The sequence below is a fragment of the Betta splendens genome, chromosome 4, assembly GCF_900634795.4.
Source record: "Betta splendens chromosome 4, fBetSpl5.4, whole genome shotgun sequence".
Classification (NCBI taxonomy): domain Eukaryota; kingdom Metazoa; phylum Chordata; class Actinopteri; order Anabantiformes; family Osphronemidae; genus Betta; species Betta splendens.
In genome coordinates this window covers 24,341,825-24,369,562 of record NC_040884.2, presented here as the reverse complement: position 1 = coordinate 24,369,562, position 27,738 = coordinate 24,341,825, and the positions used below count along the sequence as shown (strand labels likewise).

General features: G+C 37.9%; 1 protein-coding gene across 4 annotated transcripts; it reads right to left on the bottom strand.

The window, feature by feature from the left end:
- Positions 1-315: 315 nt before the first annotated feature.
- elovl1b (ELOVL fatty acid elongase 1b) lies at positions 316-27,467 on the bottom strand. Of its 4 annotated transcripts, none has more exons than XM_029146702.3 (8): positions 27,307-27,467; positions 2,448-2,537; positions 2,183-2,373; positions 2,006-2,086; positions 1,841-1,897; positions 1,655-1,760; positions 1,241-1,377; positions 316-1,147 (listed from the first exon to the last, which is right to left on the bottom strand). In XM_029146702.3, exons 2-8 carry the CDS (start codon positions 2,506-2,508, stop codon positions 809-811), a joined length of 972 nt encoding a protein of 323 aa, XP_029002535.1. In that variant the 5' UTR covers positions 2,509-2,537; positions 27,307-27,467; the 3' UTR covers positions 316-808. The 4 variants fall into 4 exon arrangements, with proteins under 4 accessions (XP_029002535.1, XP_029002534.1, XP_029002536.1 ...); XM_029146701.3 differs by having other exon boundaries at positions 27,303-27,463; XM_029146703.3 differs by lacking the exon at positions 27,307-27,467 and adding an exon at positions 26,809-27,151.
- Positions 27,468-27,738: the final 271 nt, after the last annotated feature.

Here is a 27,738-nt window from a genome sequence, read left to right as displayed (position 1 = left end):
CCACCGTCTGTTAGGTTTGTAAAAAAAGCCAGCTTTCAAAACAGAGTGTACAGTGTTACTGACCCAATGACCCTGCAGATGGCCAAGTTCAGAGGGTGGATGGGGCCTGGAGGACGCTTTCTCGTCCTCTTGCCATGAATATTTCTAAACAATGCAGAATGGGTCCTTTGTTTAACCTCCTACTTGCTGCAAATACTTGGGATAGCCAAGACAGGCAGCACAATTAATGCAAATACTAACTGTTGAAGCAGAAGAATGTCCTCCCTGAGGCGCAACAGAAGAAAGGCAAAATAAGCATTTTACTATCAGCAAAAATAATAATTTAAAGTGGAATTTATTGGCATTTTAATTTTTAAATACATACTGTAACAAAATTTAGGAAATCTAAGACATACCAATACGATGTGTTATTTTTGCAAAACTATTTACAGAAGTATTTTCAAGTTTGAAACTGTACAGTCATCTGTCCACGGGGGGGTCAGACAAGTAGTGAAGGCAAGTAGGGTGAAAGGCCACTAGTGATACTCAACTAGAAGGCTGTTTGCAATATCAGTGAAGACAACATTTTTGGTCTAAACATCTTCTCTTCATATATTGTGTTCCTTAGATGGTTCCCCAACTCAAAGAAAACAAAAAACACAAAATGTGGGATCCCATCTGTGGAAAGCACGAACCACGTCATTTCCCCATATTTTGTGTATAAAACTGAAACGAGGAAAAGAAACACAGCCAAAATTATCTTTGGAATCCGTAGCCATTCTAACAGGTTCGTTGGGTCATACTTCTTGGGTGTTTCCTTCAAGAGCTCCTAAGCCTTTTTCATCTTGCCTAAGTAAGCGCTGCCATTCTCATGGTGAGCAGAGCCATTGCTGGTTGTGGTGGTGGCGTCAGCCACGTGGTTGATACCATTCCCGTTCTCATGGAGTTTACCATTAGCATATACAGCTGTGCCGTTCTGGCACTGCTTAACATCTTGCTTGGGCAAGCGCTTACCCTTCACATACGCCTGGAACCAGAAGTTGGAAAAGAGCACGAAAAAGAAGGTTCCATACATCCAGACGAGGTGGATGACCAGAGGGAACTGATAGTCACACCTGTCCATAAAGTAATACTGAGTGGCATGGAGAGAAACCAGGACAAACTGGGTCTGTTGGGAAGAATTAAGGAGTCAACAAAGACTTTCTAAACGACAAATTACATTGTTTGACATACAGTACTGTAGTGCCTACAGTATACATACCAGCTGAATGGCAGTCATGTATTTCTTCCACCACAAGAACTTCTGGAAACGTGGTCCAGCAGCAGCAAGCCCATAATAGAAATACATGATGATGTGGACGGTGGAGTTTACCATGGCATGGAAAGATCCCATTCCACCTGGGGCAATAATCAAAACACATCAGGCTGACAATGGGCCAAAGAACCTCTGACCTTGCAGGGAAATCAAGAATGTAGAAGCTGCAGGTTTTACAGAGTGTCCTAGTTAATTATTTCCTTGTGGCTGAACAGATTTTAGTACCCACCTGCACAAGGTTTCCAGGCCCCAAAGTAGAAGCCCAACAAAATGACACACAGGGAAACCTTACTGAAGTGCCTGGACTTCTTTTCTCATTCATTTGAAATAATTCAGATTACGTGCTTAGCGTATACTCACCAGGTGCATAGCTGACTCCCCACCACCAGGTCCAGGGCATAAAAGAATGGTGGAAGATGTGTAGGAATGTGATCTGGCCATGTTTTTTCCTCAACACAAAAAAAATCTAACAAAAAAAGGAGAACAATACCTATGAAAGTGCTTGTGCTCCAATGTAGTGTATCATTTTATATTAACTGGACTTACCGTGTCCATGAGCTCAATAATCTTTGAGAACCAGAACAGCCAGGCCACTTGGACCATCTAGTGAGAAGAACATCAACGTGACTGGAGAAACTCATTTCAACAACTGCAGGGCCACCAAATCGTTTTATTCTAACCACTGTATGATTGCACGAATGTGGGACCTACTCGTAGCGCTTGAGGGCTGTTTGAAGTATCAATTGCATCGCAACGCCAGGTATACGTTGTGGCCCAACCAGACATCAAGAACTAAAGAACGTGGAGGAGGGGGTAAGTAAAAAAAGTAAAAACGTTTAGTGACCTCCTGGGAGCCGCATTATAAAAATAAATAAAAGGGTAACTTACTTCATAGACAATGTATATGGACAGCACCACTAGCATGAAATTGTAGACTATCATGGCTTCTTTTAGCTGGAAGGGTTTACGCTTGGCCATAAAGCGAGGTCCCAGGTACAGTACAAAGAATAGGTAGCACAGCAATATTGCAGACATCGAAATGGGACTCTGCATTAGTGGATAACTTTTCAGTCGTGGATCTAGGAGAACAAAAAACATATTATAATATTCCACAAAATGTGATAACTGTGCTTTTGGTGGGTTGATCACATACCGATTCCTGCCACAAGATAATGATAGATATCCATGGTGTGTGAAAAAGTTTCCTGAATCATGGTGCCTTCCTATTGCTGTTACCAATTATCTGCAAAAAAAACCCCACAAAAATTATACCAACAGTTATATGGTTAGTTTTACAGTCACAGCACAATTAATTGCACTTGCATATTGTTCATTGTGTATTTGAATTTAAGTGTGAACTTCATTTGATTTTTAATCTGATTCTGCAGACTTCGTAAAATCTTTTCACAACCACTGCAATCTGCAAGTCATGGCTTGCATTTTGCCCCTGGTCACATGTCAACAATAAATGCTGTGAATCTTCAGGAACATTTCCTGGTTCAGCAGGACTGAAACGCAATTACTAGGACAGAGCTCATCTTTTAAACACTCCCACCGAAAATCCCAGGATGCTTTGTCCTGGCTCCACTCACTCATCAGACATGGCCTGATATGCGAGAGGAGGTGCCACAGTGACTGGGAGCACATCCCTCATTCTCAGTAAGGCAGCAGGGCACAGGCTGTATGTGAGCAGGAGTCAAGCCAGGCAATATAACACAATAGCTGAACTGTTCTCAAATGAAACCATTATAAAAAGCAGCAAGTTCCTTAATCTAACAAATGTTCCTCCTGTTAATGTGGCAGCCACATTCATAGGAAAACTGCCACTGCAAGCTTGATCAGTTCACTTACAAACACTGACAAGTGTCCAAGGAAAGGTGCCATGTAGGAATGTTGCTATGGTTATGAGATTTGGACCTTTTCTGTTGACAAAGGCTTATCCCTGTTGGAGTATTCACAAATAGTAGGACACAGGGTGTGGTCTCCTCTCACCACACTGGACCCAGAGGGAGCCATTGTTTGCTGTACAATGCTGGGTTTTTACTGCCCATGGAGTAAGCAGCCCTCCTTAAGTAAATATAATTAATAATTTCAGGCCATGGAACGAACAATAGGGTGCCACATCCATGTGAGCTTATTAAAAAGAAAAAGAAACAAGCAATGGTTATTTTGTGAACCATGAAATTGCAATGACAATGAAAGTGATTCAATTTACCTTTTGGTATCAGTTTCAAAATATTGGGTCATGATATGAAAAACAGGAAATGCAGTTCTCTCAGGTACTGGACATTTTGTTCAAGTCAGAGTTGATCTTTTTGGTTACGATAGTTTGAGATAACGTCTAGCATTCCGTCCTAATTTATCACAGCAACACAAACTTCTTTACAGTGATATGGTGCAACTGAAGTAGTCCAATAGCAGGTCCTTCACATTATCACCAAAGCACTATCATATAACAGAGGAGATACACAACACTTCAGATAAGTCTTATCTGGAAAAGAAAATCAGAAACAGAAGCTAAATAAGACTTGTCAGGTGGGCCACAATGCAAAAAAATGACTCTTGGGACCTTGTGGTGCTTGTTTATCTGAATTACTCAAATTTCACTGTGTGTAAATGTTTTAGATTTGATGATCAGGTGCAACAGGATGGCGGACTAATACTTGCATGCTGCATCACCTAAACTGAATCCTCCAGATACTGTATATTGTTCTTGACCTTCACAAACAAATTCCAAGTTTCCACAAGAAAGTACAGATCATGTTATGAATATTCTGTGTGACTAAGAATACTGATTAAACTGAAAATTTTACATCTGTATCAGGCGGCTGTATCATGATCATGACACCACAAAAATAAGAAAGCGCATTTTTAGACCCAGATGAAATAAATAAATGGAGACCTGAATCTGTAAAAGCTGCCAGCAACATTGTTAGAGCTATGGGCAAATACCTCACTGTGCTGACACATTCAGAGTATCTAATCATCAAGTCAAATGTAATGACACTACCTCATTTCATCTAATCTCCACCAATTAAAAAGGTTTAAGCATTACCTCACAATCTGGGCTAGAGAAAAAAAAAGCATGAAGCTACTTTTCCACATGTGTCTGTACTTAAGTTCCCTCTAAAAACTTACAAAAAAAAAAGTTTTCCCCCCCTCCATGTCACACCACAACCACACATTCAACCTAGGGCAACTGGTTGACATTTACCCATTTACCATGGAGATAGAGAAGCCAAAAAGGGAGGGGGAACGTTTCCTATGAGAGTCATGTCAGTGAATCATACGGATGGAAAACGGGACCTCACACTCACGAGGTAGAAGTTAATGAACAAACTGGAGCAAAGACGAGAAAGAGAGAGAGAGAGTTCTAAGCCCATTAGTCAAACATACAAGCTTGGATAAATCATGTTAAACCAGCAGAGAAGTTAATAATAAAAGTCTCATGCTCAACATGTGGCCAGATTCCACACAAGCCAGTTCATCATACATACAGTAACAGCAGCTTACCTTGTTAAGGCTGGAATGTACTTAAGTCAAAGTTACAGTGGCCTCCTGTAATCACAGCACAGCGTTTCTGTAAACTACAGACACAGGCAGGCTGGGGCGGCAGCAGCAGAGAGAGAAAACAGCAGAGAGAGTGAGATGGAAGAAGGGAATGAAAGCATAAACTGACAGAGTGACTGGTACAGCAGTCTTCAAATCCCCACCCTCCCCTGACTCACTCAGTGGATGAATAACTAGCTCACAGGAGCAGAGGGAGGGAAGGAGGCAGAGCCAGAAAGAGAGAGCGCAGAGTAACTGGAGCGAGATGGCCCCTTTTAAACCAACCCAAACACCTACAGAATATTACATCTCAATGCTTTTGTGATAACTAAACTAGCTTCTACAAGTGGGTGTTTCTTTCATGATCCTGGTCACACCTCGCACTTCCTGAAACACACAAGTTAGGACTTAGCCTGTAAGGTTTCTCTCAGGGGTGGGCTGGTATTCAAGGGCAGTAGGCGAGAATCAGTGGAGACTCTGTTATCATGAAGGGGACCATTGTTATGCTTGTACTGGCTCTCCACTTGGCCAACACCCATTAATCAAAACTAGTTACTGTTCCTTTTTCTGAGCTTTAGTTGTGCTGAAATCACAACTAAAATAAAACCTAGAAGCCCCAACTAAACTCACCCATGCATCATTACATTGAAACCCCCATTTAGGCTTGGTAATGGCCCAGGCAGTAGAAGGATCTATGGAAACTCTTAATTTAAATTGGACATTTTAGAGCTTAGTCTGCTATTTAAAATCTAAAGAAGCAACAGGATAGATAACTGAAAGGAAGTGGAAAAAAAACCCTACCAGCATCATAGCTAATCATAATACTGGTGTTTACTCAGGGCTGGACAGTAAAGTTATTGGTAGACCAAAATGACTATTGCAAAATGGAACATGTGAGTCATACAATAATGCTTAAAATTCTTGTGCGTTCTGCTAAGTGATTCCCTGATAGGAAATCACTCACTACCACACCCGACCGATCAAAGACAAAACGAGACATGATGGCAATATTTCCATTTACAGATTTGCTTTTGGCAGGTGATACAGGGACACTCCACGTGTGCCTGCGTGCAGGGAATTTTGCATTTTTCACATCTAAACTTGAACTTGAGTTTTGCAACACACAAGTTATTTAGCTTCGATGTAAAGAGAATCTATTGCACAAGAGATCCTAGCTAGTGCATATATCATCTGTACAACTATTTGATAGCACAGAGTTTATTTTGTGTAGCTTACACAGCTAATACAGTGTTCATATTATACATTGTACACATTTCTTACAGCACTACATTCTCTTTGCTGTTTCAAGTTCCTCTCAAGGATCAAGTTCTTAATACTGATATAGCCTTATTTATTGTTAGCCAAGCTACAGCCAAAGATCACGTTTCAAAAGAGACACATTTTTGACAAACAATTGTGTCTTCAGTTTTATACTGTACTTAACAGGGCTGGTTTTACCGGTCACCCTAGTCTAGGGTATTGAGGAGTGGGGGGGTGGGGGTGACACCACATGTTTGGGCCTTCCTCCTAGTACCGACACATACCAGACAACAGATCATTCTGCTGAAGTCACTGACGAGAGTCATTTCAAATATGATAGTCATTTAGGATTATGACACCAACACCTTTACACACAAAACACGGAAGCACTAATTACGGTAGTTTAGAAACCTAGTTCATCTCTGACTGCCACTGACAGGCTGACTTCTGAAACGTGATCAGCACTCATTCTCATTTTACACAGTCAAATGGCTTTTTAATTATCCCACATTCAATCACTACAGAAATTGTACCTATTGAATTAACCCCGTTCTGTTGACTGTAACAACCATTATGTGTTAGCATCTAACCAGTGTTTAATAGCAAGATACAGATATAGGCTGAAGACCCACTGCTTTTCCTACTCAAAATGAAAGTCTCCCACATTGTTGAGAGTAAATTCCACTCATGCGTTCATTCAGACAGGTTAAACCGGTTGGCTATGGCAGAATATACACACTGTCTGTAAATACATCCAGATTAGTGATGCAGACTCCTGTGTAATGCATGTATGGTACGACACTAGATCATGCACTCACTGACCTCTGCTCTACTGAAGTCTCGTCTAGGCCACATCTGTGCCAGGTGAGCATTTAACAGCTAGATGCAAATTAACCACAGACAACACATCATTTTCACCCATTTTGGCACCACATATTGCAGACTAAATAACCAACGAGTCACTCATCCACCACTTTTTACCAAATTAAGCCACTCTCCGCTACAGTATCGGAACTGTGTCAAGTCTACTTTTGGGTAATACCCCTCTAGTTACATTTCAGATACATCTATAGTACATTATACTCATGTCCTTATCAAAACTTCCTTTATCTTACAGTAGTTAACCCCATATAATACATGTTCCCCTGGCTTTAAACCGTAGACTACAAGACGACCTGTCCACGACTCCACAAGAATTCCTACCAGCATATAGCACAGTGATGTGAAAACTTTAACTTTGCAGCTAAGCACTTGCCTCTTTGCAGAGCTTGAACTGTTAGCAGTGTGAATTACAGGGTTAGGGTATTGCCAACAAATTGTCTTTTAAGTCATATTGCATACAACAAAGTATTTGGATAAAAAGGAAATGTTAAGTTCAACAATGCCAAGTGCCAAATGCCATGAAATTGGTTCATTGGCGTAGCAAAACAAACCAAAAGAAAAAAAAAACACAATGAGAAACCAGTAGTGTGCTCTTCCTGAACCCTAGAGGAAGAACCCCATATAAGAGTGTAGCCTGCATTCAGAAACAACCATGCTCCATTCTGAACATGTTTCAACTCAATTGCATCCAAACTAGTTCTGCTGCTTTATCATCTAGTACCTAAAAGGGAGGGGAGAAAAAAAAAACTCATACAAAACATGCCCAGCTCAGGCACATTACACAACATACAATCTGGTATGAACTAGGGTCTTTAGCAGGGTGTGATTAGGGTGTGAGCAAAAATCTGGTTGAAACAAGTGCCTATGTGCAAAACAGAACAGCCAAATGATTCAATACAGCTGGGAGATACCTTCACTTTGATTCAAGGGATAAGTACGCACAATGAAAGATGCAAAGAGTTTATTCCAGGTCAAGTGTTTACCCAAATATCAATACCATTCTCAAATACTAACTCTTGATGCACACCTTGTGATCAAACAAATCACTAATTTCTCAATGTTTCAAGGCTTGTGTGAAGAATTTGTGGGATACTAAACATGATTATTATTCACTTAATTATAAGTCTGAACACTGCATTCATTTATCAACACCAAATCTTATGGTAACAAACAGCAAGTCAGTACTAACCTACTCCAACCACAGGAATGTTTCTGAACTTGCCTTGGGACTGACAACTTGCAATGGAAATTTTACAAGGTTGGGTTTAGACAAGCGAAACACAAGTTTGAATGAAGTGTGACCTGCCTCTGCACACTTTTGCACATCTGCAGTGCTTGAGAATTTCAAACAACACATGGCTATTGTTGAAACTATATCTGGATTTTATGCATATAGGAGGGTCTTGCAAGTCAAAAACACAACTGCCTACTGATGTCTAATTGTTTAGAGATCAAAAATGACCTTTTTGTCCAATTCAACACAGTTAGTTGGGCTCGTATTTGTGTACAAGCAAATGGGAGTAGCACAGTTTACACTAGATACACCAATATGTTCCCAGTAACTCTGCAAACATAGAAATATTTAGTTCTCTTGCTCATTCATAGGTGTGTCCTTGTAGCTGGGAGAAGCTGCTTAAAAAAATAAAAACTGGTGTTAAACAGACCTAGACAGACATGCAAAACATCACGCTGATTGGAATGATAAAACTTTCATGAATGGAATGACACTCACCACATCTGTCAAGAACACAGAAAACACTTAAATTCAGTGTCATAGTTTCATGTGAATAGGAAATTGAGAATTTCTTTTGATGGCCAGCAGTCTTAGAGTCTGCTTACGAATAAAAGCAACAGTAGCCCCCTGTGCTACATATTAAAAAGAGGTGAGATATAGATAGAGACTACAAAACATTTCAGTATGTGCTGACTAAGCATGAAATAAACATTTCAGCTGGACCACACCATGCCTTAACAGCAAGCAACCCTTCTCCAGTTGGTGGAAAAAGGTACAGGGCACAACAGGTATGAATAAAGAACATGACGCTAGTCTGGCTCTATGGGAGAGCAGTCATCCCTACGGATCAAAAGGGATTGGCTCTCAGTATACAAACTAGAAAAAGTAATTTCTCGAGAAATTACGTGGGAGAGCTGATCTGCTGCCGCAACGATGACAAACGCTGATTAAGCTGCTGACGTCAAAAAAGTTGACTACGTCCAAAAGTTGACTACGGCAAAGCGATGAAAACGAGAAAACGTTGACAAAGAATAAAACGATGACAAAAGATGGCGATTAAAAAGATGACCAATGTCATAATAGGACAAGATTAAAATATGACAATGATTCAAAAGTTGACCAAGGTAAAAAAATATATCACAGATTAAAAAGTTGACCAGAGTGCATTGTTGACAATCATAAATAAGCTGACTAGCTTTTTAATTTGAAGAAAGTATTTGTAAATAATTACCTGTGTAATAGTTTAATAACTAGTAAAAATTTACCAGTCAGAAACAAAAATCTTGCCATTTAAGGTAATAAATTACATTGGCGCTTTTATTTTGAAAGGATTTAGAGGTTGGGTGTGGGCGATTACTAAACTATAAAATAGTCATTAGATAATCATAATTTATCATTCAATAGCAAGAATAGCCCTATTAAAGCAAAAGATTTAGATTTAGCCCTTTCAGAATAAAAGCACCCTAATAAGTTTGAGTGGCTATTTACTGAACTCTAAAGTAGTCTCTATAACGATTGGCAAGTATTTAGAACCACAAATTTTCTAATCAATCTTGCCATTAAAGGTAATAAATTGTAATTGGTGCTTTTATTTTGAAAGGATTTAGAGGAAATGTGTGGGGGTAATAGCGTAACTGTCAATTAGTCTTTAAATAATCATAATTACCCATTCAAAGGCAAAAACATTGCAGTTAAAGCTAATAATTGGCATTGGTGCTTTTATTTTGAAAGGATTTAGAGGAAGCATGTGTGGGTAATTACTAAACTTTTAATCTATCTTTAAAAAGTCATAATTACCCATCTAAAAGCAGAAATACTGCTATTAAAGCTAATTATTTGGCTTGGTGCTTTTATTTTGAAAGGATTTAGAGGAAGTGCGTGCTTAATCACTACACAATCCAATAGTGTGGTTGACTAATCAATAACAAGCATGGAACTGCTCTGTACACTGAGCATCAGCAGTTTGACCTGTCAGTCAAATCTGCAGCTGCGCCGTCGCCATGGAGACAAAAGGCGGGAAAATCAGGCTCATTCTGCTCTGTAAAAAGCAGAGTTTCACCCTGTATAAACAGGCTTGTTCCAGCTAAACCATAATAGTTATCACAAAGATTATTTCATTTTTCGAGTCCCAAGGCTTCAATGAGCAAATGGTGTGAATTTTATGTTTGAGGACAAACGTTTGTAGCCACAGTCGCAATTTCAAAATATGTCTCCTCCTTGTTTTTCTCCAGACGTCTGCCAAAAATTATCATTAGAGTCTATGGGAGAATTTCAGGATCTCTCTGTGCTTTGAGGTCGATAGCGACTAAAGTATAAGTCTGAGGGTAAAGCCAGACACATCATTAGAAAGAAGACAAGTATGACTACGATTTAGTGAAATAATTACGTTCATAGAGTAAAAATTGTGACTGTAGTGACGAGTTAGAGACAGAAGTTCTGTCTTAAAAAAGCGCACCTTCTCACTGTAGCTGTGACATCACGCACTCTAAATGACCCAATACACACTAATGGAAAAGCTGAAAATTTAACAAAAACCACACCATATTTAAACGCTCACTAGTCGAAAAGTATAGAAGATACGACAACGCTGATTTACGAGGAGAAAGTTGAGCGATGATGGACGCTTTTGAAGTTGAAATGACGTTTCTACGCCAAAGTATGACAATGATAGACGCTGATGAAAAGAGGGAAGTTGACAAAAAGTTTAACGATGATTCCCATAGACGACCATTATAAAAAAACGATGAAAAAAGTTGAATAACGTTAAAAGTTGAAAAGCTGAAAACATAAAAAGTAATAGCCCACATCTCCTAAAGATGACACACGTTTAGAAAGTTGAACGACGATTCTACGATGAAGCGTTAAAAAGTAGATAGCAATCAAAAAAAGGGCGGAATAAGTAGAAGAAGAATAATAATAACTAGAAAAAGTAATTTCTCGAGAAATTACGTGGGAGAGCTGATCTGCTGCCGCAACGATGACAAACGCTGATTAAGCTGCTGACGTCAAAAAGTTGACTACGGCAAAATGATGAAAACGTTGAAAACGAGAAAACGTTGACAAAGATTAAAGCGATGACAAAAGATGGCGATTAAAAAGATGATGATTAAAAAGATGACCAAGGTCATACTATGACAATATTAAAGAGATGACAATGATTCAAAAGTTGACCACGGTTAAAAGATGTCAAAGATTAAAAAGTTGACCAAGGGGCATTGTTGACAATCATAAATAAGCTGACTATCTTTTTGATTTGAAGAAAGTATTGGTAAATAATTACCTAACTGTGTAATATTTTAATAACTAGTAGAAATTTACCAGTCAGAAACAAAAATCTTGCCATTTAAGGTAATAAATACATTGGTGCTTTTATTTTGAAAGGATTTAGAGGTTTGTGTGTGGGCGATTACTAAACTATAAAATAGTCATTAGATAATCATAATTTATCATTCAATAGCAAGAATAGCCCTATTAAAGCAAAAGATTTAGATTCAGCCCTTTCAGAATAAAAGCACCCTAATAAGTTTGAGTGGCTATTTACTGAACTCTAAAGTAGTCCCATTAACGATTGGTAAGTATTCAGAACCACAAATTTTTTAATCAATCTTGCCATTAAAGGTAATAAATTGTAATTGGTGCTTTTATTTTGAAAGGATTTAGAGGAAATGTGTGGGGGTAATAGCGTAACTGTCAATTAGTCTTTATTACCCATTCAAAAAGCAAAAACAGTGCAGTTAAAGCTAATAATTGGCATTGGTGCTTTTATTTTGAAAGGATGTAGAGGAAGCACGTGTGGGTAATTACTAAACTGTTAATCTATCTTTAAATAGCCATAATTACCCATCTAAAAGTTGAAATATTGCTATTAAAGCTAATTATTTGGCTTGGTGCTTTTATTTTGAAAGGATTTAGAGGAAGTGTGTGCTTAATTACTACACAATCCAATAGTGTAGTTGAGTAATCAGTAATAAGCATGGAACTGCTGTCTACACTGAGCATCAGCAGTTTGACCTGTCAGTGAAATCTGCAGCTGCTCCGTCGCCATGGAGACGAAAGGCGGGAAAATCAGGCTCACTCTGCTCTGTAAAAACAGAGTTTCACCCTGTATAAACAGGCTTGTTCCACTAAACCATGATAGTTATCACAAAAATTATTTCATTTTACGAGTCCCAAGGCTTCATGAGCAAATGGTGTGAATTTTATGTTTGAGGATAAAAGCTTGTAGCCACAGTGGCAATTTCAAAATATGTCTCCTCTGTTTTTCTCCCCAGACGTCTGCCGAAAATTATCATTAGAGTCTATGGGAGAATTTCGGGATCTCTCTGCGCTTTAAGGTTGATAGCGACTAAAGTATAGGTCTGAGGGTATATCCAGACACATCATTAGAAAGAAGACAAGTATGACTACGATTTAGTGAAGTAATTATGTTGATAGAGTAAAAATTGTGGCTGTAGTGACGAGTTAGAGACAGAAGTTCTGTCTTTAAAAAGCGCACCCTCGCACTCTGGCTGTGACATCACGCACTCTAAATGACCCAATACACACTAATGGAAAAGCTGAAAATTTAACAAAAACCACACCATATTTAAACGCTCACTAGTCGAAAAGTATAGAAGATACGACAACGCTGATTTACGAGGAGAAAGTTGAGCGATGATGGACGCTTTTGAAGTTGAAATGACGTTTCTACGCTAAAGTATGACGATGATAGACGCTGATGAAAAGAGGGAAGTTGACAAAAAGTTTAACGATGATTCCCATAGACGACCATTATAAAAAAACGATGAAAAAAGTTGAATAACGTTAAAAGTTGAAAAGCTGAAAACATAAAAAGTAATAGCCCACATCTCCTAAAGATGACACACGTTTAGAAAGTTGAACGACGATTCTACGATGAAGCGTTAAAAAGTAGATAGCAATCAAAAAAAGGGCGGAATAAGTAGAAGAAGAATAATAATAATAACTAGAAAAAGTAATTTCTCGAGAAATTACGTGGGAGAGCTGATCTGCTGCCGCAACGATGACAAACGCTGATTAAGCTGCTGACGTCAAAAAGTTGACTACGGCAAAATGATGAAAACGTTGAAAACGAGAAAACGTTGACAAAGATTAAAGCGATGACAAAAGATGGCGATTAAAAAGATGATGATTAAAAAGATGACCAAGGTCATACTATGACAATATTAAAGAGATGACAATGATTCAAAGTTGACCACGGTTAAAAGATGTCAAAGATTAAAAAGTTGACCAAGGGGCATTGTTGACAATCATAAATAAGCTGACTATCTTTTTGATTTGAAGAAAGTATTGGTAAATAATTACCTAACTGTGTAATATTTTAATAACTAGTAGAAATTTACCAGTCAGAAACAAAAATCTTGCCATTTAAGGTAATAAATACATTGGTGCTTTTATTTTGAAAGGATTTAGAGGTTGTGTGTGGGCGATTACTAAACTATAAAATAGTCTTTAGATAATCATAATTTATCATTCAATAGCAAGAATAGCCCTATTAAAGCAAAAGATTTAGATTTAGCCCTTTCAGAATAAAAGCACCCTAATAAGTTTGAGTGGCTATTTACTGAACTCTAAAGTAGTCCCATTAACGATTGGTAAGTATTCAGAACCACAATTTTTTTTAATCAATCTTGCCATTAAAGGTAATAAATTGTAATTGGTGCTTTTATTTTGAAAGGATTTAGAGGAAATGTGTGGGGGTAATAGCGTAACTGTCAATTAGTCTTTAATTACCCATTCAAAAGCAAAAACAGTGCAGTTAAAGCTAATAATTGGCATTGGTGCTTTTATTTTGAAAGGATGTAGAGGAAGCACGTGTGGGTAATTACTAAACTGTTAATCTATCTTTAAATAGCCATAATTACCCATCTAAAAGTTGAAAATATTGCTATTAAAGCTAATTATTTGGCTTGGTGCTTTTATTTTGAAAGAATTTAGAGGAAGTGTGTGCTTAATTACTACACAATCCAATAGTGTAGTTGAGTAATCAGTAATAAGCATGGAACTGCTGTCTACACTGAGCATCAGCAGTTTGACCTGTCAGTGAAATCTGCAGCTGCGCCGTCGCCATGGAGACGAAAGGCGGGAAAATCAGGCTCACTCTGCTCTGTAAAAACAGAGTTTCACCCTGTATAAACAGGCTTGTTCCAGCTAAACCATGATAGTTATCACAAAAATTATTTCATTTTACGAGTCCCAAGGCTTCAATGAGCAAATGGTGTGAATTTTATGTTTGAGGATAAAAGCTTGTAGCCACAGTGGCAATTTCAAAATATGTCTCCTCTGTTTTTCTCCCCAGACGTCTGCCGAAAATTATCATTAGAGTCTATGGGAGAATTTCGGGATCTCTCTGCGCTTTAAGGTTGATAGCGACTAAAGTATAGGTCTGAGGGTATATCCAGACACATCATTAGAAAGAAGACAAGTATGACTACGATTTAGTGAAGTAATTATGTTGATAGAGTAAAAATTGTGGCTGTAGTGACGAGTTAGAGACAGAAGTTCTGTCTTTAAAAAGCGCACCCTCGCACTCTGGCTGTAACATCACGCACTCTAAATGACCCAATACACACTAATGGAAAAGCTGAAAATTTAACAAAAACCACACCATATTTAAACGCTCACTAGTCGAAAAGTATAGAAGATACGACAACGCTGATTTACGAGGAGAAAGTTGAGCGATGATGGACGCTTTTGAAGTTGAAATGACGTTTCTACGCCAAAGTATGACGATGATAGACGCTGATGAAAAGAGGGAAGTTGACAAAAAGTTTAACGATGATTCCCATAGACGACCATTATAAAAAAACGATGAAAAAGTTGAATAACGTTAAAAGTTGAAAAGCTGAAAACATAAAAAGTAATAGCCCACATCTCCTAAAGATGACACACGTTTAGAAAGTTGAACGACGATTCTACGATGAAGCGTTAAAAAGTAGATAGCAATCAAAAAAAGGGCGGAATAAGTAGAAGAAGAATAATAATAACTAGAAAAAGTAATTTCTCGAGAAATTACGTGGGAGAGCTGATCTGCTGCCGCAACGATGACAAACGCTGATTAAGCTGCTGACGTCAAAAAAGTTGACTACGTCCAAAAGTTGACTACGGCAAAGCGATGAAAACGAGAAAACGTTGACAAAGAATAAAACGATGACAAAAGATGGCGATTAAAAAGATGACCAATGTCATACTAGGACAAGATTAAAATATGACAATGATTCAAAAGTTGACCAAGGTAAAAAATATATCACAGAATAAAAGTTGACCAGAGTGCATTGTTGACAATCATAAATAAGCTGACTAGCTTTTTAATTTAAAGAAAGTATTTGTAAATAATTACCTGTGTAATAGTTTAATAACAAGTAAAAATTTACCAGTCAGAAACAAAAATCTTGCCATTTAAGGTAATAAAATACATTGGTGCTTTTATTTTGAAAGGATTTAGAGGTTGTGTGTGGGCGATTACTAAACTATAAAATAGTCATTAGATAGTCATAATTTATCATTCAATAGCAAGAATAGCCCTATTAAAGCAAAAGATTTAGATTTAGCCCTTTCAGAATAAAAGCACCTTAATAAGTTTGAGTGGCTATTTACTGAACTCTAAAGTAGTCTCTATAACGATTGGCAAGTATTCAGAACCACAAATTTTCTAATCAATCTTGCCATTAAAGGTAATAAATTGTATTTGGTGCTTTTATTTTGAAAGGATTTAGAGGAAATGTGTGGGGGTAATAGCGTAACTGTCAATTAGTCTTTAAATAATCATAATTACCCATTCAAAGGCAAAAACAGTGCAGTTAAAGCTAATAATTGGCATTGGTGCTTTTATTTTGAAAGGATTTAGAGGAAGCATGTGTGGGTAATTACTAAACTGTTAATCTATCTTTAAATAGTCATAATTACCCATCTAAAAGTTGAAATATTGCTATTAAAGCTAATTATTTGGCTTGGTGCTTTTATTTTGAAAGGATTTAGAGGAAGTGCGTGCTTAATCACTACACAATCCAATAGTGTGGTTGACTAATCAGTAACAAGCATGGAACTGCTCTGTACACTGAGCATCAGCAGTTTGACCTGTCAGTCAAATCTGCAGCTGCGCCGTCGCCATGGAGACAAAAGGCGGGAAAATCAGGCTCATTCTGCTCTGTAAAAAGCAGAGTTTCACCCTGTATAAACAGGCTTGTTCCAGCTAAACCATAATAGTTATCACAAAGATTATTTCATTTTTCGAGTCCCAAGGCTTCAATGAGCAAATGGTGTGAATTTTATGTTTGAGGACAAACGTTTGTAGCCACAGTCGCAATTTCAAAATATGTCTCCTCCTTGTTTTTCTCCAGACGTCTGCCAAAAATTATCATTAGAGTCTATGGGAGAATTTCAGGATCTCTCTGTGCTTTGAGGTCGATAGCGACTAAAGTATAAGTCTGAGGGTAAAGCCAGACACATCATTAGAAAGAAGACAAGTATGACTATGATTTAGTGAAATAATTACGTTCATAGAGTAAAAATTGTGGCTGTAGTGACGAGTTAGAGACAGAAGTTCTGTCTTAAAAAAGCGCACCTTCTCACTGTAGCTGTGACATCACGCACTCTAAATGACCCAATACACACTAATGGAAAAGCTGAAAATTTAACAAAAACCACACCATATTTAAACGCTCACTAGTCGAAAAGTATAGAAGATACGACAACGCTGATTTACGAGGAGAAAGTTGAGCGATAATGGACGCTTTTGAAGTTGAAATGACGTTTCTACGCCAAAGTATGACAATGATAGACGCTGATGAAAAGAGGGAAGTTGACAAAAAGTTTAACGATGATTCCCATAGACGACCATTATAAAAAAACGATGAAAAAAGTTGAATAACGTTAAAAGTTGAAAAGCTGAAAACATAAAAAGTAATAGCCCACATCTCCTAAAGATGACACACGTTTAGAAAGTTGAACGACGATTCTACGATGAAGCGTTAAAAAGTAGATAGCAATCAAAAAAAGGGCGGAATAAGTAGAAGAAGAATAATAATAACTAGAAAAAGTAATTTCTCGAGAAATTACGTGGGAGAGCTGATCTGCTGCCGCAACGATGACAAACGCTGATTAAGCTGCTGACGTCAAAAAGTTGACTACGGCAAAACGATGAAAACGATGAAAACGAGAAAACGTTGACAAAGATTAAAACGATGACAAAAGATGGCGATTAAAAAGATGATGATTAAAAAGATGACCAAGGTCATACTATGACAATATTAAAGAGATGACAATGATTCAAAAGTTGACCAAGGTTAAAAGATGTCAAAGATTAAAAGGTTGACCAATGTGCATTGTTGACAATCATAAATAAGCTGACTATCTTTTTGATTTGAAGAAAGTATTTGTAAATAATTACCTAACTGTGTAATATTTTAATAACTAGTAGAAATTTACCAGTCAGAAACAAAAATCTTGCCATTTAGGTAATAAATTACATTGGTGCTTTTATTCTGAAAGGATTTAGAGGTTGTGTGTGGGCGATTACTAAACTATAAAATAGTCATTAGATAGTCATAATTTATCATTCAATAGCAAGAATAGCCCTATTAAAGCAAAAGATTTAGATTTAGCCCTTTCAGAATAAAAGCACCCTAATAGGTTTGAGTGGCTATTTACTGAACTCTAAAGTAGTCCCATTAACGATTGGTAAGTATTCAGAACCACAAATTTTTTTAATCAATCTTGCCATTAAAGGTAATAAATTGTAATTGGTGCTTTTATTTTGAAAGGATTTAGAGGAAATGTGTGGGGGTAATAGCGTAACTGTCAATTAGTCTTTAATTACCCATTCAAAGGCAAAAACAGTGCAGTTAAAGCTAATAAATGGCATTGGTGCTTTTATTTTGAAAGGATGTAGAGGAAGCACGTGTGGGTAATTACTAAACTGTTAATCTATCTTTAAATAGTCATAATTACCCATCTAAAAGTTGAAATATTGCTATTAAAGCTAATTATTTGGCTTGGTGCTTTTATTTTGAAAGGATTTAGAGGAAGTGTGTGCTTAATTACTACACAATCCAATAGTGTAGTTGAGTAATCAGTAATAAGCATGGAACTGCTGTCTACACTGAGCATCAGCAGTTTGACCTGTCAGTGAAATCTGCAGCTGCGCTGTCGCCATGGAGACGAAAGGCGGGAAAATCAGGCTCACTCTGCTCTGTAAAAGCAGAGTTTCACCCTGTATAAACAGGCTTGTTCCAGCTAAACCATGATAGTTATCACAAAAATTATTTCATTTTACGAGTCCCAAGGCTTCAATGAGCAAATGGTGTGAATTTTATGTTTAAGGACAAAAGCTTGTAGCCACAGTGGCAATTTCAAAATATGTCTCCTCTGTTTTTCTCCCCAGACGTCTGCCGAAAATTATCATTAGAGTCTATGGGAGAATTTCGGGATCTCTCTGCGCTTTGAGGTTGATAGCGACTAAAGTATAGGTCTGAGGGTATATCCAGACACATCATTAGAAAGAGGACAAGTATGACTACGATTTAGTGAAGGAATTATGTTGATAGAGTAAAAATTGTGGCTGTAGTGACGAGTTAGAGACAGAAGTTCAGTCTTAAAAAAGCGCACCTTCTCACTGTAGCTGTGACATCACGCACTCTAACAGAGCCAATACACACTAATGGAAAAGCTGAAAATTTAACAAAAACCACACGATATTTAAACGCTCACAAGTCGAAAACTATAAAAGATACGAGGACGCTGATTTACACGGAGAACGTTGAAAGATGATAGACGCTTTTGACGTTGAAATGACGTTTCTACGCCAAAGTATGACGATGATAGACGCTGATGAAAAGAGGGAAGTTGACAGAAAGTTGAACGATGATTCCCATAGACGACCATTATAAAAAAACGACGGAAAACGTTGAATAACGTTAAAAGTTGAAAAGCTGAAAACGTGAAAAGTAATAGCCTGCATCGTCTAACGATGACGCACGTTTAGAACGTTGAACGATGATTCTGCGATGAAGCGTTGAGAAGTAGATAGCGACCGAAAAACGGGGCGAAATAATAAGAATAATAATAATAAAGAGCGAAGATCTCAATAGTGTGAGAGCTGTTCAGCTCTCCCACTAATAAAGACCGAAGATAACAATAGTGTGAGAGCTGTTCAGCTCTCCCACTAACTAGAAAAAGTAATTTCTCGAGAAATTACGTGGGAGAGCTGATCTGCTGCGGCAACGATGACAAACGCTGATTAAGCTGCTGACGTCAAAAAGTTGACTACGGCAAAATGATGAAAACGTTGAAAACGAGAAAACGTTGACAAAGATTAAAGCGATGACAAAAGATGGCGATTAAAAAGATGATGATTAAAAAGATGACCAAGGTCATACTATGACAATATTAAAGAGATGACAATGATTCAAAAGTTGACCACGGTTAAAAGATGTCAAAGATTAAAAAGTTGACCAATGTGCATTGTTGACAATCATAAATAAGCTGACTATCTTTTTGATTTGAAGAAAGTATTGGTAAATAATTACCTAACTGTGTAATATTTTAATAACTAGTAGAAATTTACCAGTCAGAAACAAAAATCTTGCCATTTAAGGTAATAAATTACATTGGTGCTTTTATTTTGAAAGGATTTAGAGGTTGTGTGTGGGCGATTACTAAACTATAAAATAGTCATTAGATAATCATAATTTATCATTCAATAGCAAGAATAGCCCTATTAAAGCAAAAGATTTAGATTCAGCCCTTTCAGAATAAAAGCACCCTAATAAGTTTGAGTGGCTATTTACTGAACTCTAAAGTAGTCCCATTAACGATTGGTAAGTATTCAGAACCACAAATTTTTTAATCAATCTTGCCATTAAAGGTAATAAATTGTAATTGGTGCTTTTATTTTGAAAGGATTTAGAGGAAATGTGTGGGGGTAATAGCGTAACTGTCAATTAGTCTTTAATTACCCATTCAAAAAGCAAAAACAGTGCAGGTAAAGCTAATAATTGGCATTGGTGCTTTTATTTTGAAAGGATGTAGAGGAAGCACGTGTGGGTAATTACTAAACTGTTAATCTATCTTTAAATAGCCATAATTACCCATCTAAAAGTTGAAATATTGCTATTAAAGCTAATTATTTGGCTTGGTGCTTTTATTTTGAAAGGATTTAGAGGAAGTGTGTGCTTAATTACTACACAATCCAATAGTGTAGTTGAGTAATCAGTAATAAGCATGGAACTGCTGTCTACACTGAGCATCAGCAGTTTGACCTGTCAGTGAAATCTGCAGCTGCGCCGTCGCCATGGAGACGAAAGGCGGGAAAATCAGGCTCACTCTGCTCTGTAAAAACAGAGTTTCACCCTGTATAAACAGGCTTGTTCCAACTAAACCATGATAGTTATCACAAAAATTATTTCATTTTACGAGTCCCAAGGCTTCAATGAGCAAATGGTGTGAATTTTATGTCTGAGGATAAAAGCTTGTAGCCACAGTGGCAATTTCAAAATATGTCTCCTCTGTTTTTCTCCCCAGACGTCTGCCGAAAATTATCATTAGAGTCTATGGGAGAATTTCGGGATCTCTCTGCGCTTTGAGGTTGATAGCGACTAAAGTATAGGTCTGAGGGTATATCCAGACACATCATTAGAAAGAAGACAAGTATGACTACGATTTAGTGAAGTAATTATGTTGATAGAGTAAAAATTGTGGCTGTAGTGACGAGTTAGACACAGAAGTTCTGTCTTTAAAAAGCGCACCCTCGCACTCTGGCTGTGACATCACGCACTCTAAATGACCCAATACACACTAATGGAAAAGCTGAAAATTTAACAAAAACCACACCATATTTAAACGCTCACTAGTCGAAAAGTATAGAAGATACGACAACGCTGATTTACGAGGAGAAAGTTGAGCGATGATGGACGCTTTTGAAGTTGAAATGACGTTTCTACGCTAAAGTATGACGATGATAGACGCTGATGAAAAGAGGGAAGTTGACAAAAAGTTTAACGATGATTCCCATAGACGACCATTATAAAAAAACGATGAAAAAAGTTGAATAACGTTAAAAGTTGAAAAGCTGAAAACATAAAAAGTAATAGCCCACATCTCCTAAAGATGACACACGTTTAGAAAGTTGAACGACGATTCTACGATGAAGCGTTAAAAAGTAGATAGCAATCAAAAAAAGGGCGGAATAAGTAGAAGAAGAATAACTAGAAAAAGTAATTTCTCGAGAAATTACGTGGGAGAGCTGATCCACTGCCGCAACGATGACAAACGCTGATTAAGCTGCTGACGTCAAAAAGTTGACTACGGCAAAATGATGAAAACGTTGAAAACGAGAAAACGTTGACAAAGATTAAAGCGATGACAAAAGATGGCGATTAAAAAGATGATGATTAAAAAGATGACCAAGGTCATACTATGACAATATTAAAGAGATGACAATGATTCAAAAGTTGACCACGGTTAAAAGATGTCAAAGATTAAAAAGTTGACCAAGGGGCATTGTTGACAATCATAAATAAGCTGACTATCTTTTTGATTTGAAGAGAGTATTGGTAAATAATTACCTAACTGTGTAATATTTTAATAACTAGTAGAAATTTACCAGTCAGAAACAAAAATCTTGCCATTTAAGGTAATAAATACATTGGTGCTTTTATTTTGAAAGGATTTAGAGGTTGTGTGTGGGCGATTACTAAACTATAAAATAGTCATTAGATAATCATAATTTATCATTCAATAGCAAGAATAGCCCTATTAAAGCAAAAGATTTAGATTCAGCCCTTTCAGAATAAAAGCACCCTAATAAGTTTGAGTGGCTATTTACTGAACTCTAAAGTAGTCCCATTAACGATTGGTAAGTATTCAGAACCACAAATTTTTTAATCAATCTTGCCATTAAAGGTAATAAATTGTAATTGGTGCTTTTATTTTGAAAGGATTTAGAGGAAATGTGTGGGGGTAATAGCGTAACTGTCAATTAGTCTTTAATTACCCATTCAAAAAGCAAAAACAGTGCAGTTAAAGCTAATAATTGGCATTGGTGCTTTTATTTTGAAAGGATGTAGAGGAAGCACGTGTGGGTAATTACTAAACTGTTAATCTATCTTTAAATAGCCATAATTACCCATCTAAAAGTTGAAATATTGCTATTAAAGCTAATTATTTGGCTTGGTGCTTTTATTTTGAAAGGATTTAGAGGAAGTGTGTGCTTAATTACTACACAATCCAATAGTGTAGTTGAGTAATCAGTAATAAGCATGGAACTGCTGTCTACACTGAGCATCAGCAGTTTGACCTGTCAGTGAAATCTGCAGCTGCGCCGTCGCCATGGAGACGAAAGGCGGGAAAATCAGGCTCACTCTGCTCTGTAAAAACAGAGTTTCACCCTGTATAAACAGGCTTGTTCCAACTAAACCATGATAGTTATCACAAAAATTATTTCATTTTACGAGTCCCAAGGCTTCAATGAGCAAATGGTGTGAATTTTATGTCTGAGGATAAAAGCTTGTAGCCACAGTGGCAATTTCAAAATATGTCTCCTCTGTTTTTCTCCCCAGACGTCTGCCGAAAATTATCATTAGAGTCTATGGGAGAATTTCGGGATCTCTCTGCGCTTTGAGGTTGATAGCGACTAAAGTATAGGTCTGAGGGTATATCCAGACACATCATTAGAAAGAAGACAAGTATGACTACGATTTAGTGAAGTAATTATGTTGATAGAGTAAAAATTGTGGCTGTAGTGACGAGTTAGAGACAGAAGTTCTGTCTTTAAAAAGCGCACCCTCGCACTCTGGCTGTGACATCACGCACTCTAAATGACCCAATACACACTAATGGAAAAGCTTAAAATTTAACAAAAACCACACCATATTTAAACGCTCACTAGTCGAAAAGTATAGAAGATACGACAACGCTGATTTACGAGGAGAAAGTTGAGCGATGATGGACGCTTTTGAAGTTGAAATGACGTTTCTACGCTAAAGTATGACGATGATAGACGCTGATGAAAAGAGGGAAGTTGACAAAAAGTTTAACGATGATTCCCATAGACGACCATTATAAAAAAACGATGAAAAAAGTTGAATAACGTTAAAAGTTGAAAAGCTGAAAACATAAAAAGTAATAGCCCACATCTCCTAAAGATGACACACGTTTAGAAAGTTGAACGACGATTCTACGATGAAGCGTTAAAAAGTAGATAGCAATCAAAAAAAGGGCGGAATAAGTAGAAGAAGAATAATAACTAGAAAAAGTAATTTCTCGAGAAATTACGTGGGAGAGCTGATCTGCTGCCGCAACGATGACAAACGCTGATTAAGCTGCTGACGTCAAAAAAGTTGACTGCGTCCAAAAGTTGACTACAGCAAAGCGATGAAAACGAGAAAACGTTGACAAAGAATAAAACGATGACAAAAGATGGCGATTAAAAAGATGACCAATGTCATACTAGGACAAGATTAAAATATGACAATGATTCAAAAGTTGACCAAGGTAAAAAATATATCACAGATTAAAAAGTTGACCAGAGTGCATTGTTGACAATCATAAAGAAGCTGACTAGCTTTTTAATTTGAAGAAAGTATTTGTAAATAATTACCTGTGTAATAGTTTAATAACTAGTAAAAATTTACCAGTCAGAAACAAAAATCTTGCCATTTAAGGTAATAAATTACATTGGTGCTTTTATTTTGAAAGGATTTAGAGGTTGTGTGTGGGCGATTACTAAACTATAAAATAGTCATTAGATAATCATAATTTATCATTCAATAGCAAGAATAGCCCTATTAAAGCAAAAGATTTAGATTTAGCCCTTTCAGAATAAAAGCACCTTAATAGGTTTGAGTGGCTATTTACTGAACTCTAAAGTAGTCTCTATAACGATTGGCAAGTATTCAGAACCACAAATTTTCTAATCAATCTTGCCATTAAAGGTAATAAATTGTAATTGGTGCTTTTATTTTGAAAGGATTTAGAGGAAATGTGTGGGGGTAATAGCGTAACTGTCAATTAGTCTTTAAATAATCATAATTACCCATTCAAAGGCAAAAACAGCGCAGTTAAAGCTAATAATTGACATTGGTGCTTTTACTTTGAAAGGATGTAGAGGAAGCATGTGTGGGTAATTACTAAACTGTTAATCTATCTTTAAATCGTCATAATTACCCATCTAAAAGCAGAAATATTGCTATTAAAGATAATTATTTGGCTTGGTGCTTTTATTTTGAAAGGATTTAGAGGAAGTGCGTGCTTAATCATTACACAATCCAATAGTGTGGTTGACTAATCAGTAACAAGCATGGAACTGCTCTGTACACTGAGCATCAGCAGTTTGACCTGTCAGTCAAATCTGCAGCTGCGCCGTCACCATGGAGACAAAAGGCGGGAAAATCAGGCTCATTCTGCTCTGTAAAAAGCAGAGTTTCACCCTGTATAAACAGGCTTGTTCCAGCTAAACCATAATAGTTATCACAAAGATTATTTCATTTTTCGAGTCCCAAGGCTTCAATGAGCAAATGGTGTGAATTTTATGTTTGAGGACAAACGTTTGTAGCCACAGTCGCAATTTCAAAATATGTCTCCTCCTTGTTTTTCTCCAGACGTCTGCCAAAAATTATCATTAGAGTCTATGGGAGAATTTCAGGATCTCTCTGTGCTTTGAGGTCGATAGCGACTAAAGTATAAGTCTGAGGGTAAAGCCAGACACATCATTAGAAAGAAGACAAGTATGACTACGATTTAGTGAAATAATTACGTTCATAGAGTAGAAATTGTGGCTGTAGCGACAAGTTAAAGACCGAAGTTCTGTCTTTAAAAAGCGCACCCTCGCACTCTGGCTGTGACATCACGCACTCTAAATGACCCAATACACACTAATGGAAAAGCTGAAAATTTAACAAAAACCACACCATATTTAAACGCTCACTAGTCGAAAAGTATAGAAGATACGACAACGCTGATTTACGAGGAGAAAGTTGAGCGATGATTGACGCTTTTGAAGTTGAAATGACGTTTCTACGCCAAAGTATGACGATGATAGACGCTGATGAAAAGAGGGAAGTTGACAAAAAGTTTAACGATGATTCCCATAGACAACCATTATAAAAAAACGATGAAAAAAGTTGAATAACGTTAAAAGTTGAAAAGCTGAAAACATAAAAAGTAATAGCCCACATCTCCTAAAGATGACACACGTTTAGAAAGTTGAACGACGATTCTACGATGAAGCGTTAAAAAGTAGATAGCAATCAAAAAAAGGGCGGAATAAGTAGAAGAAGAATAATAATAATAAAGACCGAAGATAACAATAGTGTGAGAGCTGTTCAGCTCTCCCACTAATAATAATAAAGACCGAAGATAACAATAGTGTGAGAGCTGTTCAGCTCTCCCACTAATAATAATAATAAAGACCGAAGATAACAATAGTGTGAGAGCTGTTCAGCTCTCCCACTAATTATTTAACATGCAAGTTTCCAAGCTGGCTAGTGTGTTTGACGGTTGCATTGCACAAATTCATATTGTGTCACAAAGTAGCAACTACAGAGTTACAGAGCAATAAAATCAAAATGTGCAGCAACATATTACAAATAGTTTTCACTTATGGTCAGGGTTTTGACATGGACTTGCTGACAGAAATCTTGTCAGCGAGTCCTTGTCAAAGTGTGAGTGTAAAAGAGCGTTGAACAGCACTTTTCTATACCAAGGAGCTGCTAAAAGACCGATTTGAACTGAATTAGCGATACAGTATTTACCATAATTTGATACATACCCGAACTAGCTGACTTTAAAGGCTTTGTCTTAATCACACTCAGTTAATGTTTACAACTAGTTAGTGTCCTTATCTAGAGGTGACCACACTGAAACGCTCACACAACACATTCGGAACAATCAGACGCAGACAGGCCCATGGGCTCTTTGGGTCTAATGGAAGAGGTAAATGTTGCCCAGTCAAAAACAGAGCAAAGTCAAACTGAAGCATCAGATCTAAATTTCCTATTTTAAACACGTAAACGCACGGCCGCTTGCGGCAACAACCAGGCAATACACACATCTCCACAAGCACCATAGGCTTTTGTAGCATGCAGGGATTCATTTAAGCTGGTTATGCAGCGAGTGTGCTGGTGTTGTCACTGTGACTGCTGTACATACAGTACAAGTTGATTCAGTTGAAGATGACAGTAGGACCATTAACAAAACACAAAAGGGCCAGCATCTAATGTGCCACCTCAAAATAATAAGCTCAGTGTGACAATTAGCCTTGTAACAGTGTTGGTTTAACAAGCCACAGCGCCAATATTTGCTAAGCATAAACGTTACTGTTTTACGTGGGTGACCTTCCCTCATAACCAGGTCAGACTCAAGGTGAGCTGCCAGCGATGACGTCACGTTCGACCGCCCTGAGGACGTCTGAACCACGTCAGGTTCAAATGAACACAGCAGAGCCCCGAACACCTGTGGATGTACCGAGTCCAGTCCAGCTGACAGCGGAACCCTCACACACGGGCGGGCGGAGAAGCAGTTTAAACACTGGCTCACTCACTCACTCACTCGCCTCCTCGCTCGCTCGCTCACTCACTCGCTTCCTCTGGGGCGCAGCCTTCCCTGCTTCCCGTTTATCGCTGCTGTAAAGATCAACTGGAGATGACTGGGCTGCGTTAGCAACTGCCTCCAGTGCGCAGGGGAACAGAAACGGCGTCCGGAGCCTCCAGCGCAGGTGCAGATGATGAGGCTGACAAACGCCTGCAGCGCCAGTGACTAGGCTAGTTGACTGTTATGCTAATTACTCAAAAAAGTACCCGTTAGCCGTGAGGCGGTTAGAGATACCGTAAAGGAGGTCACAGTGGCGCGGCTCCAATTCGATAAAACAACATTACACTTCAGTTACAGCTACAAATGTGTGTTTTAGTTCCCGTCGGAGGGGTTCTACTTAATAAAGGTGGGCTAGCAAAGGAAGCCGAGCCGGCAGGGCTCCGCAGCCCCGGCCGCTCGCAAATTACACGCACCTGAACACCTATTCAGTCACCGTTTAGTTGATTTGATTAAAAAAATAATACGCTAAAAAGTACTTACTTACGTTAAGCTGAATAAAAGCCGCGGAGTCTGTCGAAAGGACCACGTCTGAAGTTGCGCTTCCTCTTCCTCTCGGCTTAAATCTTCCTCCGGACCCAGCCCTGCTTTGGTGGAGTCACGTGTGGCCCCGCCGCGCGAGCGGGTCGCTTCAAAGGAAGGGGATCCAGGAACGGCGCGAGACGAGCGGCGGCTCTAAAGGATGTGCGCGTCGTTAACGGCGTCAGGCTTAAATGGGCAGTGATGTCACCGAGCCGTAAAGGCTTTAAAGGCTATTTTCTTTATTGTGATAAAGGGGACTTTAATAACGTAAAACTAGTTTCAAGTTAATACAGAGTCCCTGGACAGGACACTACACAGATCATATAGTAGAATAGAAGTAATACAGCCTAATATTTAACACATTTTAGAGATAAAGAGCCACTGACAAGAGGAGGCA

Bases quoted from the DNA above. Each gene is read 5' to 3' on its own strand.
- elovl1b (XM_029146702.3), bottom strand. From the start codon at position 2,508: ATGATTCAGGAAACTTTTTCACACACCATGGATATCTATCATTATCTT. The intron at 2,374-2,447 runs GTATGTGATCAA...TTGTTCTCCTAG, and splicing joins TTATCTTGTGGCAGGAATCG to ATCCACGACTGAAAAGTTAT. The intron at 2,087-2,182 runs GTAAGTTACCCT...CACGTTCTTTAG, and splicing joins CCATATACATTGTCTATGAA to TTCTTGATGTCTGGTTGGGC.